Below are 19742 nucleotides of genomic sequence, written 5' to 3'. Positions count from 1 at the left end.
ACTTCAAGTCACACTGGTGGGTGAGTGAGTGAGTGAGTTGGTTGTTGGGTGTTTGCGTGGGTGAGTGAGTGAGTGAGCGAGTAAGCGAGCGAGTTTGAAGCTATATCAGTTTCAGCTATATCACGGCGTGCCAGCTTGATGTGAAAGGATATCCTGAAGTGATACACGTGTACGGTATGGTGCTGAAAACATAGCCAAATCGAACACACTGTCATAGGTTCCTGGCACATCTAAGGGACATAACTCTGTACATTGAGGTGTGGCGCCTTTGACGACTGGGTCACCCGTCCCCTGTCTCATTATTGTTTGTCTGTTGTATAACGCCGCACTCAGCAATATTCCAGCTATATGGGTTCCAGGGGCCCGGACCCACCCCACCCCACTCATTTGAAAACCAAATGTAGTATGTTGTAGGCAGTAAAACTATCTGAGAGAGGAATGTGATATTTTGGACCATCCCTATTAAAATGCTGGATCCGCCCTTGAGGAGCTGCTGTAAATAATGTTGTTACTGTCATCGGGTGCGAATATAGAAAGAAACCACCAATTTTTTCACAAATAGTTTATCACAGCGAATGGTTAGCTTGTATTATGGTAATAAGGCAACACAATTACATTCAATGTAATGGAATCTGGGAACAGATGAGGAGTGTCGGTACTTCATATGATGTGAGGGAACGAGATGAAGACAGACCATATTATTACGAGTGTATAAGACACAATATTGGTCACGGAAGTCGTGAATACAAACAATATTTCGTATGACTTGGAATTTGGGATCGAAATGAATACAAACGATATTGCATATGACCTGGAAGTCGTGAAGGTTGGTAAAGACAAAACATACTGCATGTGAACTGGAGGTCGTGAATGTTAGTAAAGACAAAACATATTGCATACGACCTGGAAGTCGTGAAGGTTGGTAAAGACAAAACATACTGCATATGACCTGGAAGTCGTGAATGTTAGTAAAGACAAAACATATTGCATACGACCTGGAAGTCGTGAAAGTTGGTAAAGGCAAAACATATTGCATACGACCTGGAAGTCGTGAAGGTTGGTAAAGGCAAAACATACTGCATGTGACCTGGAAGTCGTGAAAGTTGGTAAAGGCAAAACATACTGCATACGACCTGGAAGTCGTGAAGGTTGGTAAAGGCAAAACATACTGCATGTGACCTGGAAGTCGTGAAAGTTGGTAAAGGCAAAACATATTGCATACGACCTGGAAGTCGTGAAAGTTGGTAAAGGCAAAACATACTGCATGTGACCTGGAAGTCGTGAAAGTTGGTAAAGGCAAAACATATTGCATACGACCTGGAAGTCGTGAAGGTTGGTAAAGGCAAAACATACTGCATGTGACCTGGAAGTCGTGAAAGTTGGTAAAGGCAAAACATATTGCATACGACCTGGAAGTCGTGAAGGTTGGTAAAGGCAAAACATACTGCATACGACCTGGAAGTCGTGAAACGTGGTAATTGCAAACGTTATTGCATATGCTATTATAGATGGAGATACCTAAAGGTTGCAGCTAGGCTTCATAAATACAAAGACAATCTTGCTTTTACATATCACCAATGAATATCACGTGGGTCTAAGTGATGGTGTTCTGCTGATCTTGCCGTCATGGTGTTACAGACACCTGACTGCTACACTTTTCCAGATCCCTCCTTAGTAATGTTTAAGATAGACCTGAGATAGCATGAGCACTAAACAACAGACATAGGATAGCATGAGCACTAAACAACAAATCTGGGATAGCATGAGCACTAAACAACAGATCCAGGGTAGCGTGCGCATTAGACAACAGATCCGGGATAGTATAAGCACTAACAATATATCTTAGATAGTATGAGTACTAAACAACAGATCTGAGATAAGATCACTAAACAACAAATCTGGGATAGCATGAGCACTAAACAACAGATCCAGGATAGCGTGCGCACTAGACAACAGATCCCTGATAGTATGAACACTAAACAATATATCTGAGATAGTATGAGCACTAAACAACAGATCTGAGATAAGATCACTAAACAACAGATCCGGGATAGTATGAGCACTAAACAATATATCTGAGATAGTATGAGCACTAGACAACAGATCTGAGATGAGAGCACTAAACAACAGATATGGGCTAGCCAGGCACTCAGCTCTTTCACGGCTATGACCTTCTAGGTAGCAAATCTATTTTGTATTTATACCCTACGTTACGCGGGAAGAGAGCGGATGTAGCAGGGGGTTGCGGGATATGATGCTTGGACATCCTGTAACAAATAGTTTTCGGGCGAGTTTCGCATTCGCAAAATCAAGAACAAGGGTTAGCAGATTTAAAGAGATTCAAAACATTGACAAGGACAAACATGGCGGCACCTCCAATGGCGGAGCCGACTTGTGTTGCTACGCCACAGTGAAGCAGACCCTTCTTGCCTTCCACCCTGAAGAGCGACGCCAGTGAAATCTTGACGTAGGTGAGGATGAATACACAGACCACCCATGCCGTCACCTGGAACACAGAGAAATAATTTGTTCCAGAATATATTGGGTAGAAATAGTTTTGCCTTTAGGATGTCCTGAAGGACATTAGCTGTACTACATAGTGATTGGTTGGCACTCATTTCAGAAAAAAATGGTAGTGGCCTTTTAATATCTTGCTACCCTCAATATAATGATCACTATGTTATAGAGGCTTGTACCAGGCGAACCAGATTTGTCACTGATCACACCATTGGAGTACGATAACACATGGCCCAATCAACTGCCCTTTTGGCCTCTATCTAAATGCAATACAAAACATATAACATAGAGATGCCAAATTAACACCTTCGGTCGAATTAATTTCATTTTATTTCAAAACACTATTGTTTACGATACTTACAATCAAGATGGATCCAGCCAGTGTTCCCACAAAAACTGGCACAGGGCTCATCACCGCCGCCGCCATGATGTAAGCCCCGAGTAGGGAGCCCAGCAGGGTCAGGGAGGACAGCGCAGGAACGGAAGTGACGTGGATGAAAAGGTCAAAGAAACACGCCAGTGGATTGGCTAGATTTGCTAGCGTTACAGCCAGATGGTACTGGGTGACACCGTAAGGTAGACAAGAGTAGGACTGAACGGCCAACAGCGCCGAGTTCCTCAAACAGTTCACCCATCCTGAAAGTAAAGACATCCTTGTATATTGAAAGAAAAGGGTTTTGCTCATTTCACTGTCGGACAGTGTAAGAGAGAACTCCAAATACCGTATTCGACGTAATAAGCGCCCTGCTCTAATAAGCGCCCACGGCGATATTTGCTAATATATTGGCTAGTGAACAATCCCAATTAGCACCCCTTCGGATTGATCAATGTACACAAGACTTATTTATTCGCGCACAATACGCACTCCTGTGTTATATGCACCCTTCATTATGGGCAATTAAAATCTGGAAAAATATATCTGCCGTACATAAACATTTCAGGCGTCAGCATAAACAACGAAATTTATGTTTTTTCACCAAAATAGTAATAAAATAAGAGCCCCCTATTTCTAATTTTGAGAGCGCCCTGGGCGGTTATTACATCGAATACGGTACTTGAAGAGTGTGCCCGGCTTGGGTTACTTTTCATTGGCATAAAAGTAAACAGAATGTGAGAAATATTTTAAAAAAGGTTGAAAATATCGTATTCTATTTCCACTTCAAAATACTTCTAAGGCCTCAAATCAAGCATGGTTACTAATATCAAGTGTACCTAATAAGCTGGCCACAGGTACCTCGGCACAGGCGGATCCAGAGAGAGGGGGTCCAGGGGGCTCAATCAAATTAATTTCCAAGGATCAGAGGTACTTACCAACTAATACGAGCAGGTATAATTTTCGTCCAAAACGTCCGGCCTCGGTTTGTTGGTCAGCTTCCGCCATGTGCAACTTCTCCTGCTCATTCAATGGTAACATACTATCCTTCTCAACAGGATCCCCCTTTGCACAGCTGTCTCCCGGATTCTGATTCAGCTTTAAAGGTGATAGATTTTCCGGCTTCTCTTGATGCTTAACAAATTCCTTCCTGCTCATTGGATGACAAATTAGAAAGGTAAATGATAGCCCAGAAATCACAATAATACCACAGATTATAGACATAAAAACTTCGAAAGAGAAATTTTCATCCATGAAATCCGGCTTAATGGACACTGATCCGTTGACGGTGACGTTAGACGTCGTGACGTTGAGGCAGACGACGCGTCCTGCGCCTTGAGCAAGACCAATGAGTCCTGGTAATAGTCCACTGAAACCTTCCCCTATGAAGTATGCTGTGAGATAAGCTGGTTTAAAGATGGCCATGAAGGGGAAGAGAACTACGTTTGACGCACAGTCTACGAGAGACAGGACGAAGTAAAGCGTCATCATGGCGGTGCTGTGAGGACCACCTGCAACTACAGTCGTCGCCTCCCAGAAAAACACAAGCAACAGACACGATATCGCTCCAATAGCGATGATGATGTAGATTACCACCTTCTCCGGGACACGGCTGGCAACAATGGCGTAGAGCAAGGGTCCAATGTTTGCGAGCTGGGTTAAGGCAACCATGAACGAAGGCAGATTCCATCCTTCTGGGAGCTTCTGGACCATGATGGGAAGCTGCACCCACATTCCGTTGATGTCCACCCAGGAAGACACCCCGAATAGAATAATGCAGATGTAGACAAGGACATTCACACTCTTGGAGCACGCCATCTTGGAAGGAGGGCTGACTGATACTGAAGGAACACACGTCAAGTATATAAATCAAGCCCCCGGCCTGAAACGAAATGAAGACAAACAATATTATGAGTGAGTGAGTTGTGTCTTACGCCGCTTTGAATGGTATTTCTGTTATATAGACGTGTCAGCTTACTTTTTGAGGGACCTGTGAAGATCCGGGGTAGAATAGGTCTTCAGCAACCCTTGCTCGCTGTAACAGGCTAGGGATCGGGTGGTCAGGCTCGCTGACTGGGTTGATGCATGTCATCGTATCACAATTGTGTTGATCTATACTCATCATGTCAATCACTGGATTGTCTGGTCCAAACTCGATTATTTACAGACCGCCGTCATATAGGTGGAAAATTGCTGAGTGCGGCGTTAAACAGCAAACAAACAAACAAATACTATTGAAGGAAAGTTCAATGTGAGGGTCTCAGATGTTTACCGACCTGGTGAAACCAACAAGTACTGGTATGGTGATAACATTCTAAAGATCATCGAGGGTGAATATGGGATTTGAAACCACAAAAATAGAATCCTGGAACGAGTAAGGGACGCAACTCTGTACAACGGATTCCAACATCTATGCGACCTGTTCTTTTGTGATATCATGAAACACAACCAATGTTAACTGCGCACTGTTGAAGTTTGGAATGAGATTAAGACAGACGTTATCTACATGCTATCATTAAATTTGGGAACGAAATAAAGAAAACTTTTCATATGATTTGTTAAATAATAAATGAAGTAAGACTTTCAGAATACATTTCAGAATATAGGCACATACGTTCACATGTAATAAACACGAACGATAAATCCGTATACTCGTTGAAGTATGTTTGAGTATTTAAATGATCCCAACATGTAACAACGTCAGTTTATATTTGGACGTTACTAGTACAATAACAATAGGTTGTATTCGCGGTTCGCATAATTATTGACCGCCTCCGTGGTCTAGTTGTAGAGCGTCCACCCGGAGAGAGGACGGTTCGGGGTACGACCCCCGGTCGCGTCTTACATAAAGACGTCAAAAGATAGTACTTGTTGTTACCCTCGCTCGGCATTAACTGGTCCGCTCGGAGTCAGTATACTGTGTCTGAGTTGGGTATTCATGGTTTCACAGTGGGCTAGCACTATAAAATCGGTATTAGAAATCAGCCTCGAACACACACACACACATACACCCCCCCCCCCCCCCCACACACACACACACACACACATATATATATATTCAATAATCTTGGACGCGACGTTATACCCCATTTCACCCCACCTCTCGTAATTATCCGCTTATGTTTGAACAATACTGGTCTGGATAATCAACATTTTTTTATCTAGATTATCTTCTCCCAGCTGGGTAATTTTTAATTGTGTAGGTTGGAACAATCTTGGCCCCAAGCCCCTTCCTGAGATTCAGTACGATACTTTTAGATAGGCGAGAACTGCAAAATCGGTTACGAATACAGTAAGCGATGGCACATCACACAGGTAAATTGTCTTTATTGGTTTATCAATACTCGTATTACGTCAATCATTCTAACGTGTGACCTACCTGTTTACCAGTGCATCGCCTTCCCTCCAGGTAATTTACATGGAAAATACACACTAGTTATTCAGAAGCATGGCGTGGCATACCAAAGTAACCGCATGCGCTTTAACATGGTCGTGCTGAGGTCAATGTCAAGTTGTCCCTGTGTACCTTGGTAAGATAGGTAGAGTTCATGAACTTTGGAGGTACCCGTGATGTGTGACTGTTGTGTGACCTATTTACATGTAATTGATTATCTGCCTGTTTCAGTACGTTTCTGTTTCTCATTTGCGTCTCATAAGTTGCTGCTTAAATGTTCAAAATCCATTTTTCTTTCTGGGACAAATGATGTCAGATTGACCTGTGGACACGGCTAATACTAGTATCATACATCGACGCGTGTCACAGTAATTTCGTCTTGGGTTTCATTGAGGTTGTTAAAATGTGGCTTTGTTTGGGGTTTGCTAACTTACGAAGTCTTTGTACGACAGGTTTATATATACTTTTTAATTGTTTTCCGACATCAAATGCGAAAAAATCTTATTTTTCAAAGGATTATGTATGGTTGGTTGTTGGTTTGTTGTTTAACGCCGCACTCAGCTATATTCCAGCTATATGACGGCGGTCTGTAAATAATCGAGCCTGGACCAGACAATCCAATGATTGACATCATGAGCATCGATCCACGCAATTGGGATCGATGACATGCATCAACCAAGCCAGCGAGCCTGACCACCCGATCCCGTTAGTCGTCTTTTACGGCAAGCACAGTCTCCTTTTACGACAAGCAGGGGTTGCTGAAGACCTATTCTACCCCGCATCTTCACGGGTCTTTTCTGTATGAGAGCAATACAATTAGTCAACAGCAACAATACCATTTATGAACACAAGACTTTATTAACCTTTGCGGGATATGAGCCTGCAACCTCTTGATTTGAAAACCTCTTCACGCTTCAACCAATGCTATAGGGGTTGTTGTCATCACAAGTGTCAATTTTCCTAGGCACCATTACTCTAGCCATCTTCCCGAGGCAAGGGAGTTAACTGACTATAAAAGTCCAGTTTCCACGGTGGAAACTGGACTTTTATAGTCAGTTAACTCCCTTGCCTCGGGAAGATGTACTCTAGCCTGGTTTATTTGTACATTTGTACAATGTTGATATAGTACCAAGTTCGATGTAAGTCCTGGTGGTATATGTGTGTCATACAAGAGCCCGTCAACCTGATTTGCACACCTAAGCTGAATATAGGTCAGGTTTGCTGACTTGGTTGATTCATGTCATCGTATCCCAATTTCGTAGATCTGGTCCGGACTCGTTTATTTACAGACCGCCTTTATATAGCTGGAATATTGCTGAGTGCGGCGTTTAAAAAAACCCCAACAACAACACACATACAGTCAAGTCCCGTTAATCCGACATAGTTGGTTGCATATGATTATGTCGGATTAACGAGTATGTCGAGATAAAGATACAAACATGTAATAAATAAAATGAAAAATGAAATATTCATATTGTTGTGGTACATTGTTAGCGGAATATGTTTTCTAAACATGCAACCTCTGAAGCTTAACACAAAACTATGGTTACGGGCTGTTTGACTGATTTAAGATACTTTATAAAGCATAGTCTGGAACGGATGTCGCCAGTTTAAAACTAGTGCCGCAAAGTTCTAAAAAGCTGCTTTCTCACTAGCTAATGTCGATTTCCTGTTAGTCGGTCGGTCAAAGTTTGCGAAAGGTCGTTCTGACATGACCTGTAACGCTCCCGCGCTAAAAATCTAAACTTAATATTTCGTAACACACCCTTGGAAATTGTTAAAGAGTTTTCATATTTAGGAATCCTATTTACAAGCACTGGCCGTTTCCACAAAGCTATCAAAAAGTTAAGTGAGCAAGCATCAAAAGCAATGTACAGCACATTTAGAAGAATAAGAACACTAGACATTCCTTTAGATTGCCAACTTAAACTGTTCGACAATTTGGTTCAACCATACTTTTTTATTCTTCAGAAGTATGGGGGTATGAAAATGTAAAGACAATTGAAAGAATTCACCTAAAGTTCTGTAAATATATCCTCAGATTAAAACAGTCAACACCCGATTTTCTAGTATATGGTGAATTAGGTAGACATCCATTAACGATCCAGATAAAAATAAGAATGATATCTTTTTGGAGCAAACTAATTTTATCGCCTAATAAACTATCTAGCCGCATCTATCTGCTAATTCATAAAATCACAATGACTAGCAATACTGCATTTCCATGGCTCACCTCAATTAAAATATTTTACATGAAACTGGTTTGAATTTTGTCTTTGATACTAACTCTTTTCCAAATCTCTCTTGGCTTAAAACAAATGTTAAACAAACCTTAACAGACAACTTCTATCAAAGCTGAAATGTCAAGGCTTGTTCTTCATCTAAAGGCAAATATTATACAATGCTAAAAGACAAACCACAGTTTGATGAGTATCTATTATCTCTCCCATTGAAACAAGCAATCTGGATTCTTAAACTGAGAACATCAAATCATAGACTACCAATTGAGAAAGGCAGATGGTTTAACATACAGAGTACAGAGAGAACCTGCACTTTATGTAACGACCAAATAGGAGATGAATTTCACTTTCTATTAGTATGTCCAAGACTATATGACCTTCGAAAACAATACCTTCCGGCATACTATACTAAATATCCCTCCACTCTAAAATACAATCAATTTATGAAATGTTCATACAAACCCATTCTAGTAAAACTGGCTCAGTTCTGTAAAAAAGGTTTAACATTATTTACATAATTAAATATCATAGGATCGTCGATCTATGGCTGGAAAATTGCCCTTGCGACGTTAAAATTTGTGAATTTCACTCTACAATATAATATATGTGTATATTTTATGTGTTCACGTGTGTAGTTGTGCAGATCATACATGTATTATAGAAATGCATTATGCGTGATTGGGTGCATGTATGTATTCATGTATGTATATATTATTAGATATTATTGTTGGTGTGGTTGTGTAGGTTTACCCTCACTTTGCCAGCAGGCTGGGGAGATTAACTTGTACGGTCCAGTGACTTGCCAGCTATAGCCTGTTCTGATTATCTGAGCTCCTTGATGACTTAGCTGTGACCCACTGTGAGCCAAACTTAACTAATGAAGTGAACTGTGTTCAGCTTAACAGATATGGCTAAATTATTTGATGTGAACATAAATCACTGATTACTATACTTTTCCAAACAGACAAATTGAGTGAGTTTAAAATAACGGGTATATACACTGTATATATATGGAGGTGCCATTTGAGAATTTATTGCAAAATGGCAAATGTACAGGTGAACGGTAAGTTCATTCCGAATTCGCGAGGTGGACAGAGTTTAGTGTATGGTGGACATAAGTTCAGAGTCAAGACAAGAAGACGAGGCACAGTGCACTGGAGGTGTTGTAAGGCTGGATGTCTTGCAACCACCAACACTGCCAACAATCTCATAACTACCTACAGGAACATCCATAACCATCTTCCCGATTAAGCCAAGTTGAAAGTCAACGTCTTCCTTGCCTCCATGATAGATACAGTTCAAGTTGACCCTAGGCCGGTGCCTAGTATCTATCAAGAAGAGCTGAACAGTAAGTGCAACAAATGACATTTTCAGTAATTTTCAGTTTCTACTGTAACCATCTGGTGATATCTTTGTATTTTGTTTGTGTTGTAGCTTCCATTAAATCAAATATTAATTAAATACTTTTATTTTTAGAGCTGAGATGTTCCGAGGTCGATGAGGTACTTTAGACTGTACCAACCCTGTACAGTGTCAGTGTCAGTCTCTACCGTGCCAGAGCTAAGACTTTACCACCTTTACCCAAGCAGCGTCACATCAACCTGCCTGACATCTACCAACAGACCACCAGAGGCCAGAACTTCCTCCTCCATGCAGAAGATGACAACAAGCTCCTGATCATCGGCCCTAGAACAGCTAACCACGTCGAGGGATGACATTCCAAGATGTCGAAGGTCGCTGCCTGCCACCCGAACGTATACAGGTTCATTAACATGACCAAGAATGAACAAAACTTTACAGGAGTGAACATCATGCAGTTACATAACGGTGGCACACTGAGACCAAGGAAGATGAAGTACCGCCAGCTGGAAGACAAACTAGACAGAGAGGAGAGACTGCTCGCAGCTGGTGTTAAATCTCCCATCGAATATGGTGATGCTGTATGATTTTGCTGTAGCGAGACATAAATTTTGCAAGCTGTATTAGATTGTCTTGAAAATTTGTACATCTGAACATAAATGGAATTTTTAATTAATAATTAATAAAAAACCTAAACTACTACATACATTTTTTGGCATCAATACAAACTACTGTATTATATTGTCTTGAAAATTTGTACATCTGTACATAAATATAATCTTTAATTAATAATTAATAAAAACCTATACTACTACATACATTTTTCGAGTTATATCTACCTAGACAGGCTGTAGTCTGGCTATAGTCAGTCAGTGAAAGTGAAACAGTCTATAGTGTTAATCCCCATTGTTGTAGGGATTATCATGGGCTACTGATTTTTAAACTAGGACAATAGCTGCTGGCACAGTGAAAACACCCCGTTGTGTATATATTGTGTATTAGTCGAAACAGGCCGCTATTCCAAGCCACGTATTCCTTTAAATGATAGAATATGTAAATTTTGTGCAGAAAAAAATAATTATGTTATTGAGGATGAATCAAACTTTTTAATAGATTGTTTTGTATACAGTGACCTGAGATATCAACTACTACACAAGGCAGCTGAATTAAATCAGGACTTTTATTATTTTAATAGCATTCAGCAATTATCTTATTTGATGCAAGAAGTGACTTTACACCGCTTTTAGCAAGCACATTATACAGCATGAAGAGAAGGAGAGTGCATCTCTTCTAGTCTTAACATTGTATATAATATTTTTATTTTGTGTTTTATATTTAATAATGTTGTATGTTTTAAATGCTTTTAGAGTGTCTCATAAGCCCTAGAGGTTGGATATTGTACTTTTAATGGCAACTTGCTTTTGTTTAAAATGTGTTTTATGTACAATATGTGACACTTGAATAAACATTTCTTCTTCTTTCTTCTTCTATATTCAACCTGATGTGATTTTCTTTCGAGCAATAAACTTCTGTTCTGTTCTGTTCTGTTCTCGTAATGGGATGTCCTAAGCGGTAGCGAGAGCTTGTATCTGGTTTTAATGAGATTGAGGTAATCTGGGCATGTGATTAATACTGTTTGGTTTGCTTAAAACATTAATTGTTTATTGTTAAGCAAGTTTATCTCTACAGCTGTTGTAATAACTGTTTAACATACAGGCAGAGAAAGTGAAAGCTGTGTGTTCTTATCTGTGTGTGAGGTCCAGTGCATTTCTCCGGGTGATCATATCATGTATGTTAAACATGTTATACATCATTATCATCATACTAAACACGCTTCCATGTATTTACATAGTAACAATTAATGTGCATGTGATACAAGTCATATGATAATTATAGCTTGCTTTTCTATTAAATATTAATAAACTTTTACTGACATTACTAGATAATATTTATCCAGTAGAACGGTGTGTGTTATCAGATTGCCCACGTGAACGACCAGTATTTTCAAACGGCCTGTGAGCGTACAATACATATCATAGGCCTGGAATGAATAGATTTCAACCCGGATGTAGTATTGCCGTCATTGTTTCTCAAGGCACGGATCCAGCTCCTTCCCAGCCCGTGACACCTTCGTTACACTCTCGGTAACATCGCTGCCACCAGTGTGGGCGCGGCCATTACAAGAATCTTGAAATTTGCCCTCTAACCCCAAATGTAGTAACGTTAATACTTTTGTTTATGTCTTTGGGAATGCCATGATATTTCATTTTGAAAAGGTTTACGACTGACCATGTTTTCCAGATGAATTTACTTTGTTGTTTTAATATAATCAGATTGGTTCGAGATTGCAGACTAAAGGAAAATCAACCAACTTCTCCCTTACATTCTTACTATATCCATAACACGATAGTTGTAATGAAACAGAAATTCAAACTGACAAACAAAGAAAGTAATTTAGCAGCGATAAGTGTATTCGGCGTCACAACAGTCGTCACTTGTTTGTAAACAAAACGGTCATTCGGTTGCGAGTTCAACTCCAAGCATGGTTGTGGCAACCTATTCACAGTGGGGAGTTTTGACTGGTGGCAGAGCTCCGCGAACGGGCTATCGCTGTGAGTAGCTTGGGCACGGATATGAATTTGCCATCTTTGCCGTTTCGACCGTTGAGGAGCAAAGACCGGATGTTGTTTTGCCGTCTGCGTCATTCCTTCCTAAAGCCCGGATGTAGAATTGCCGTCTACGTAATTATGTCCTAAAGCCCGGAAGTAGAATTGCCGTCTACATGACTGTTTCTCAAAGCCCGGATGGAGAGAATGGATGTCAACCGCTTTGTTGCTCAAATCCCGGATATAGAATTGCCTTCTACGTCATTGTTGCTAAAAGTCAGGATGTAGAATTGCCGTTGACGTCCGGACGTATTTGAGTGAGTGAGTGACTGAGTGACTGAGTGGATTTTTACGCTACTTTGAGCAATATTCCAGCAATATCACGGCTTGGGACACCAGAAATGGGCTTCACACCTATTGTACCCATGTGGGGAATCGAACCCGGGTCTTCGGCGTGACGAGCAAACGCTTTAACCACTAGGCTACTGAAGTATAAACTGTCTACATGACATGTCTCATACCTCAGATGTAGTTGTGCGTGTACATGTTTTTCATCCTGAAACCTGTATTTTAATAATAATAATAATAATAATAATATTAATACAGAAACAATGTCAGTGAAACCTGTCTTCTCTTGTGTCAATAATGGCGTAAGAGACTCACCACTAAATATCCTGGGGATATTAATTTCAGACGGAATATCAAAAACAACAAACACTAATAAAGATATCATGTGTTCACTGGATATTATTCTGATATAACCTACAAAAACATTGAATACATGAACCGGGTGTATCTGATGAAGCTCATGAACACGGGTAAACCATGACAAAGAGATGAAGTATGGTGACGAAGACGAACATGGAAACACCTCCAATGGCGGAGCCGACTTGTGTTGCTACGCCACAGTGAAGCAGACCTTTCTTGCCTTCCGCCCTGAAGAGCGACGCCAGTGATACCTTCGCGTAGGTGAGGATGAATACACAGACGACCCAAACTGACACCTGAAACAGGGGATTGTTAAATAACCCACAACCAATAACGTATATCCGCCAGTAGTACCGTATAAATGTTCGAAAGACACTGCCATGGGCTTGTTTAAACAACGTTTCCCATTTTTGAGGTACAATCGAGGCACAGTCTTTTGACAAAGATTTCAAAGAGCGTTATACGACGCTTGCTCAAAAGTTGTTTGATCAAGGTTACAATGCTCAATGCCATAGTAATGCTCAGTGACCAAAATGATTTCTGATGCTCTATTCCCTATTTTGAATTTTGACACACCTCAACGCGAACTCCTGGTATCATCGCTATTTTATAGTGATTCATAAACACATGCGTACGATACAGCTGGAAAAGTACCAAGGACTTAACTTTCAGCAAATATATTTTTATGGAACGGATATTAAGCTTTTATCTAAAATAAATGCCATGCACATGTTGTAAAGCAATTTACTCAAGATCTCATAACTCTCTCCAAACATTCCTATAAGTAATGGGGATTTAAAGGGTGTACTCGTAAATAAGTATATTTAGTGCCAGAATATCTATGCACGTCATACACAGATAAAGACAGACAACGATAGGTATCCCTACACACGTCGAAAATTGTGACGGATTACAGAACGTCCGGTTTTACAAGGGTCCGTTGTGCTCAAGTCACTGTCTTTCTTACCATCAGAGGTCCACCAACGTCAGTTCCCACAAGAACCGGATACGGACTCATAACCGCAGCAGCCATGATGTACACCCCGAGTAGAGAACCAATCAGAGACAGGACCGACAGCGCATGGACGGAAGTGACGTACACAAAGAACGCCATGAAGGAAGCCAGAGGATTGGCTACGTTGGCTAGGGTAACAGTCAGATAGTACGTGCTGGTGCTGTAGGGTAGACACGAATAGGTCTGCACCGATATGAGTACCGCGTTTGTCAAAGCATTTATCCAACCTGCAATGATAATGCATAGTCCATTATATATACGGCATATTCTTTGTCAAGGTCTATTTTTTAACTTTCGGCCGACATAGTAACTGTACACTGAAATAAGAAATGGAGCGTGCAAATGCTTGACCTCACAAACATACCTTTAAAAGACAATACTTTAGAGTTGCGTCTCCTATTGAGTACAAATTGCACTAAGATTGTAATGGTGTTATCTACCTCAGTATATGAGATCTGTGACATCAGGATATTGGTTACGTATATTGCGTAATATTTCAGCAAATCCATTTATATATGTATCCAAGGAAATCTATTTTTCAGATCCACCGGTCGATAATGTTTTGGCCAACATGAAACAAAACAACTAAATACGTCTTTTCAAACATATAATCCAGCAGAATCTAAAAGGAGGCACATGTGATATCCAGGTATTCAAAAGAAATTATCAATCCAAACAATCTATATTATTCAACTGACCTAAACCCTCGACCATGGCTCTACAGCAGTCACAGCGTCTAGACTTGAGCAAGGGTTAGAGCAAGTACTACTTTGTGCAATGCCACGGTATGCTGTTCGACAGCTATTGTCATGCCTTTACTTAAACACAGACATTGGAAAGTTGTGGGATCAGATGAAATTAGTGGAAACGGTCAGTTTGCTCAAAGTCATTACGTGTATTACAAATTTCTGTTAATTATGCTAACCTAAACTGCCGAGCAAGCGAAAGTAATCTCTTACAATTACATTTGGCCAAAACATTACTACTTGGCGTTGAAAACGGTCGCCGAAACACTGCAAACGTCAGGTCTAAAACACAGCTATCATACCCGTATCAAATACATCCACTCCGAATAACCATTTCTTGTTTGTTTCATTGTTAGCCACCATCAAACATGGGTGTATACTTTCTATTGCCCGGCAATTTACGCACTTTCCATTTATTTATTTATTTATTATTTATATATTTATTCATTTCTTTTCCCGTCTTCTGTCAGATGTTCTAGGCGTATTAAAATGACTGAAATTTTAGATGTTACCTGTTAGAAGCAGCGAAGCCATGTATTCTAGTCTCGTCATCCCCCGTGAGTCCTCAGTAGAAACACTGGGTAATTTACCGACCTTCCGGAAGGCAATCCGTTCATCTTCAGAGTCGACGAGTGTAGCAATAAGATGGCGATCTCCTTTCCTACAGTCGCTGAGTTTAGCGTCAATTTCATCACCATTACAATCGTTGAGTTTAGCATTAATGTCAGTGTCATCATCACCGTTGGCTGCGGCTGGTGGGCAGGCTGCATATTCCCTTTTACATCGAGGATGGTAGCTGAGCAGTGTGAACGAGATCCCCGACGTCACTATCATGCCGCCGATGAAGGCGAAGAAGACCTCAATTGAGAAGTTGTTGTCGACGTAGGATGGTCTTACATGATAGGCTTCTTTTTCAAAAGAGGTTCCATTGATTGTAACATTGTTGATGACAGTATGATTAACACACTCGACACGACCGGCTCCCTGAGCGAGGCCCATCAGTCCAGGAAGGAGTCCGCTGAAGCCTTCGCCTATGAAATACGCCGTCATGTATGCAGGTTTAAATATGGCCATAAAAGGGAGAAATGCAACCGAAGACGTGGTGTCAACAAAAGCTAGGAAGAAATTAAGACTCAACAATGCTACACTGTGCCGAACGCCACCAATAACCGCTGTCTCTCTCCAGAAGAACACCAAGAGGACGCACGCTGATGCTCCTACGGTGATGATAAAATAGATTGTCCCCTTCTCGGAAAGACGTCCTGGGCATTGGACACTGGTCAGTGTGAAGATGAGGGGTCCTAGGTTAGCCAACTGCATTAGGCTAACCATGTACGAGGGTAGATTCCACCCCTCTGGAAGCTCCTGGACCATGATGGGTAGCTCCACCCACAAACCATTGATGTCCACCCAGGACGCCACCCCGAACATGATGACAAGGATGTATACAACAACACTGACGCGTTGGGTGGAACCTTCCATTGCTAGGGTTTGTGTGGAGACTGGATAATTTTTCGGCTACAGCTGCAAAACAAGGTTTGTTTTATGAGCTATGAACATTTACATCTAGCAATAATGCATTTGTTGTGGCAGAAAGATATATTGATATAATGAATATTTCTGAAGCATTTTCTGGGACAATTGGTTCATTCATCTGGTAGTCCATATAATGAACGTACATGCTTGAAATGAGTTTGATAGTGATTCATATGAATATGCTCAGGATGTTGAATTGCACAGTGGACTGATTCAAACATTAATGTAAAAATTACTCTTAGTGAAAAAATGTTTACATTGAGGGTTACGTGTTAAAAAAATATTATCTGTCACTTCAACCCTTAATGTAATGTTTTACATTAAGAATATTTTTTAACACTTAGTGTTGTAACAAGGATTAACCGCAACCCTTAATGTAAAAAAATGTGTCCATTAAGTGTAAGTTTTACATTTAAGGGTTTTAACAATGGACTCCACATGAATTTACGAAAAGGGTTTTGTTGATTTTATATGTGTATGTGTATGTAGAAGAGCGCAGTTATAAGTACCTACATAAGTACAAGAAACGAGATATCGCCTTCCAATGGTAAAAAGTGATAAAAAGCCATACATTGAGAAAAGTTTGGTTGACAGGCAGCAAGGGGCAGCAACTCGATTGTTCCAGCTATATGGGTAGTTTCCTACACAACAATTTGTAGAAATGTCTATTTAGATATTGTAAATTGATAGCGTTTTAGTACGATACCTCAGACTTATGAATGAGTATCATTTCACGCTACATATAGCACTATCCAATACGGTTCTCTATGTAGTTATGCAATGAGGAAAAACAGTGGCGTCGACTGGCCGTGAAGAGTGAGTGAGTGAGTTGGATTCAACGTCGCTTTTAACAGTATTCCAGTTATATCACGGCGTGTCACCTTGATGTGGGAGGAACGCCCGAGTAGCGGGTAGCCTAGTGGTTAAAGCGTTCGCTCGTCACGCCGAAGACCCGGGTTCGATTCCCGACATGGGTACAATATGTGAAGCCCATTTCTGGTGTCCCCCGCCGTGATATTGCTGGAATATTGCTAAAAGCGGCGTAAAACCATACTCACTCACTCACTTAAAGACATGACATGAAGATTCTAGCGGTTTACACTATGTAAGCGAAAAACACTGTGTCCATCTATGCCATGCAACGCATTGCTTATGCTCTATTTTAAACACTGACGCTTAAGGATAACTCACCACCAAGGTTGTCTGTCTCTGGTTGCAATGACCTGGTAGCTAGACCAGTACACACTGCCCTATAATACTTCCACGCTGTAATCAACAGCTGACACACTGTAAAATGACTTAAGTTTCTTTGTGGAGGGACATTGTGACAAGAGGAATGTCAAACAGTATCTGTTGGTTTGGGTGCCTTACCGATGGAATTAATCTTAACTCCAAACAGTTCCGTGTGTGGCTTTCTTATGTACACGGTTGCTAATGTATTGAAGGGTTCATAGCTAACCTACTAACTCCGAAAATGGAACGAAACGTTTTGGTTTTGTTTGTCATCCCCGTTTTAGGACACGTGACAATCAGTACACGTGAGTTTTGTTTACAACAATATTATTATAAACATGTCAATTCACGTTGTGTATATATGTTTATTTGTATGGGTGTGTGCGTAAACGAGCGCACATGTTCCCGAGTCCAGTTTCCAATTTTTAGTCAGTTAACGCCATCACCTACTGTAAATATACTTTTATCTGCATGTTGCCTTTCTGACAATAAATCATATTCATCAAATAAACATTATAATCTGCCCGGTAAAAGAAAGTATACACTTGAATATCCCTGCTTCATTCTCCTCATCACGGTGCAACCCATGCTTGCTGCAGGCGACTATGCTTGTCGTAAGAAGGGACTAACGGGATCGGGTGGTCAGGCTCGATGACTTGGTTGATGCACGTCATCGTATCCCAATTGCGTGGATCGATGCGCATGATGTCAATCACTGGATTGTCTGATTCAGGCTCGATTATTTACAGACCGCCAGTTTGGCCTGTACTCTTTGAAGGTTCCTGGTAAATGAGCTCACGTAACGTTGCTGCAATAGATGGGTGCTAATTACTAGAATCAACTTCAGTTTCTTTACTCACATTTGGGGGCACGGGTGGCCCAGTCGTCTAAGGGGCGCTGTGCAGAGTTGCGTCCCTTGGGCACGCCAGAAACGTATGATTGTGTTTCAAGGTTTGTCAGCACCATACCTGTGCTCGTGGGTTTCATCGAAGTGGTAAACGTCTGAGACCTGTATCACTTCGGGCTTTCCTCCCACATTAAGCTGACACGCCGCGATATAACTGGAATACTGTTAAAAGCGGCGTTAAACCCAACTCACTCACTCATTCACTACTCATATTTGGCCACATTCCCCTAACATCCGGGGTAGAATAGGTCTTCAGCAACCCATACTTTCTCTTTTCTATATTTACCCATACTTGCCGTAAAAGGCGATTATGCTTGTCGTAAGAGTCGACTAATATATAACGGGTTTGGGTGGTCAGGTTCGCTGACTTGGTTGATGCATGTCGTCGATCCCAATTGCGTGGTTCGATGCTCATGATGTCAATCACTTGATTGTCTGGTCCAGACTCGATGATTTACAGACCGCCGTCATATAGCTGGAATATTGCTGAGTGCGGCGTTAAACAGCAAACAAACAAACAGTGGAACAAGAGTGCATTTTAAAATGCCTCTATATATGCGATATCCATTATCAAACGGTTATGTATTTAAGGTGTTCATGTAACGCGTTCAACGTTTTGAATAAAAGTCTTTATAAGACGTACAATGAATGGATGAATACACGTGAACAGAAAAAAACAACCATAATAATATTCTGCAATATCCACATGATACCGTTAGTTGCCTCTTACGACAAGCAAAGTCGCCTCTTACAACAACCATGGGTTGCTGAAGGCCAGTTCTAACACGGATATTTCTCTATTAGAAAGGACGAAAAATGACCAGTTGAGTAGAGAAGCCTGACATACAGTGAAAACATAGAAACTATAAATGAGTAGTTCATATTACCTCTATTTCACTAACATGATTGACTAATATAACACAGGACGTGGCATCTAAATTGGAAATGCATTAACTCGACTATTGAGAACTATATGTTGTGCCGTTAAGGAAACACGCCATGTTGATCAATAAGAAGACATTGGATTAATTCCTAAATGCGAAAGCAAACCCCGCCGTAAATTTAAAAGTATTCTGCTTTACAAAATTGTAAATGATATAATATATAG

At 40.8% G+C, this 19742-nt stretch overlaps 2 protein-coding genes across 2 annotated transcripts; both read right to left on the bottom strand.

Annotated features, from left to right (window-relative positions):
* Positions 1-430: 430 nt before the first annotated feature.
* LOC124133378 (riboflavin transporter 2-like) lies at positions 431-6383 on the bottom strand. The gene is made up of 4 exons (XM_046497805.2): positions 6270-6383; positions 3829-4772; positions 2879-3153; positions 431-2506 (listed from the first exon to the last, which is right to left on the bottom strand). Exons 2-4 carry the CDS (start codon positions 4706-4708, stop codon positions 2309-2311), a joined length of 1353 nt encoding a protein of 450 aa, XP_046353761.2. The 5' UTR covers positions 4709-4772; positions 6270-6383; the 3' UTR covers positions 431-2308.
* Positions 6384-13284: 6901 nt separating this feature from the next.
* LOC124117010 (solute carrier family 52, riboflavin transporter, member 3-B-like) lies at positions 13285-16440 on the bottom strand. The gene is made up of 3 exons (XM_046478717.2): positions 15471-16440; positions 14165-14439; positions 13285-13493 (listed from the first exon to the last, which is right to left on the bottom strand). The coding sequence occupies exons 1-3, from the start codon at positions 16438-16440 to the stop codon at positions 13296-13298; spliced, it is 1443 nt and encodes a 480-aa protein (XP_046334673.2). The 3' UTR covers positions 13285-13295.
* Positions 16441-19742: the final 3302 nt, after the last annotated feature.

The sequence above is a fragment of the Haliotis rufescens genome, unplaced genomic scaffold (assembly GCF_023055435.1).
Source record: "Haliotis rufescens isolate VD_foot unplaced genomic scaffold, xgHalRufe1.0.p SCAF_17, whole genome shotgun sequence".
In the NCBI taxonomy this organism is placed as follows: domain Eukaryota; kingdom Metazoa; phylum Mollusca; class Gastropoda; order Lepetellida; family Haliotidae; genus Haliotis; species Haliotis rufescens.
Note: the sequence above shows the minus strand (reverse complement) of the source record. Positions and strands in the feature narration are given on the sequence as shown.

What these genes read in the sequence shown, in the direction of transcription:
- LOC124117010 (XM_046478717.2), bottom strand. Translation starts at nt 16,440, where the DNA reads ATGGAAGGTTCCACCCAACGCGTCAGTGTTGTTGTATACATCCTTGTC. An exon ending in GGCTTCGCTGCTTCTAACAG is followed by an intron (nt 14,440 to 15,470) that starts GTAACATCTAAA and finishes TTATCATTGCAG; the next exon opens with GTTGGATAAATGCTTTGACA. An exon ending in ACGTTGGTGGACCTCTGATG is followed by an intron (nt 13,494 to 14,164) that starts GTAAGAAAGACA and finishes CCCCTGTTTCAG; the next exon opens with GTGTCAGTTTGGGTCGTCTG.
- LOC124133378 (XM_046497805.2), bottom strand. Translation starts at nt 4,708, where the DNA reads ATGGCGTGCTCCAAGAGTGTGAATGTCCTTGTCTACATCTGCATTATT. An exon ending in ATACCTGCTCGTATTAGTTG is followed by an intron (nt 3,154 to 3,828) that starts GTAAGTACCTCT and finishes CTTTACTTTCAG; the next exon opens with GATGGGTGAACTGTTTGAGG. An exon ending in TGGCTGGATCCATCTTGATT is followed by an intron (nt 2,507 to 2,878) that starts GTAAGTATCGTA and finishes TCTGTGTTCCAG; the next exon opens with GTGACGGCATGGGTGGTCTG.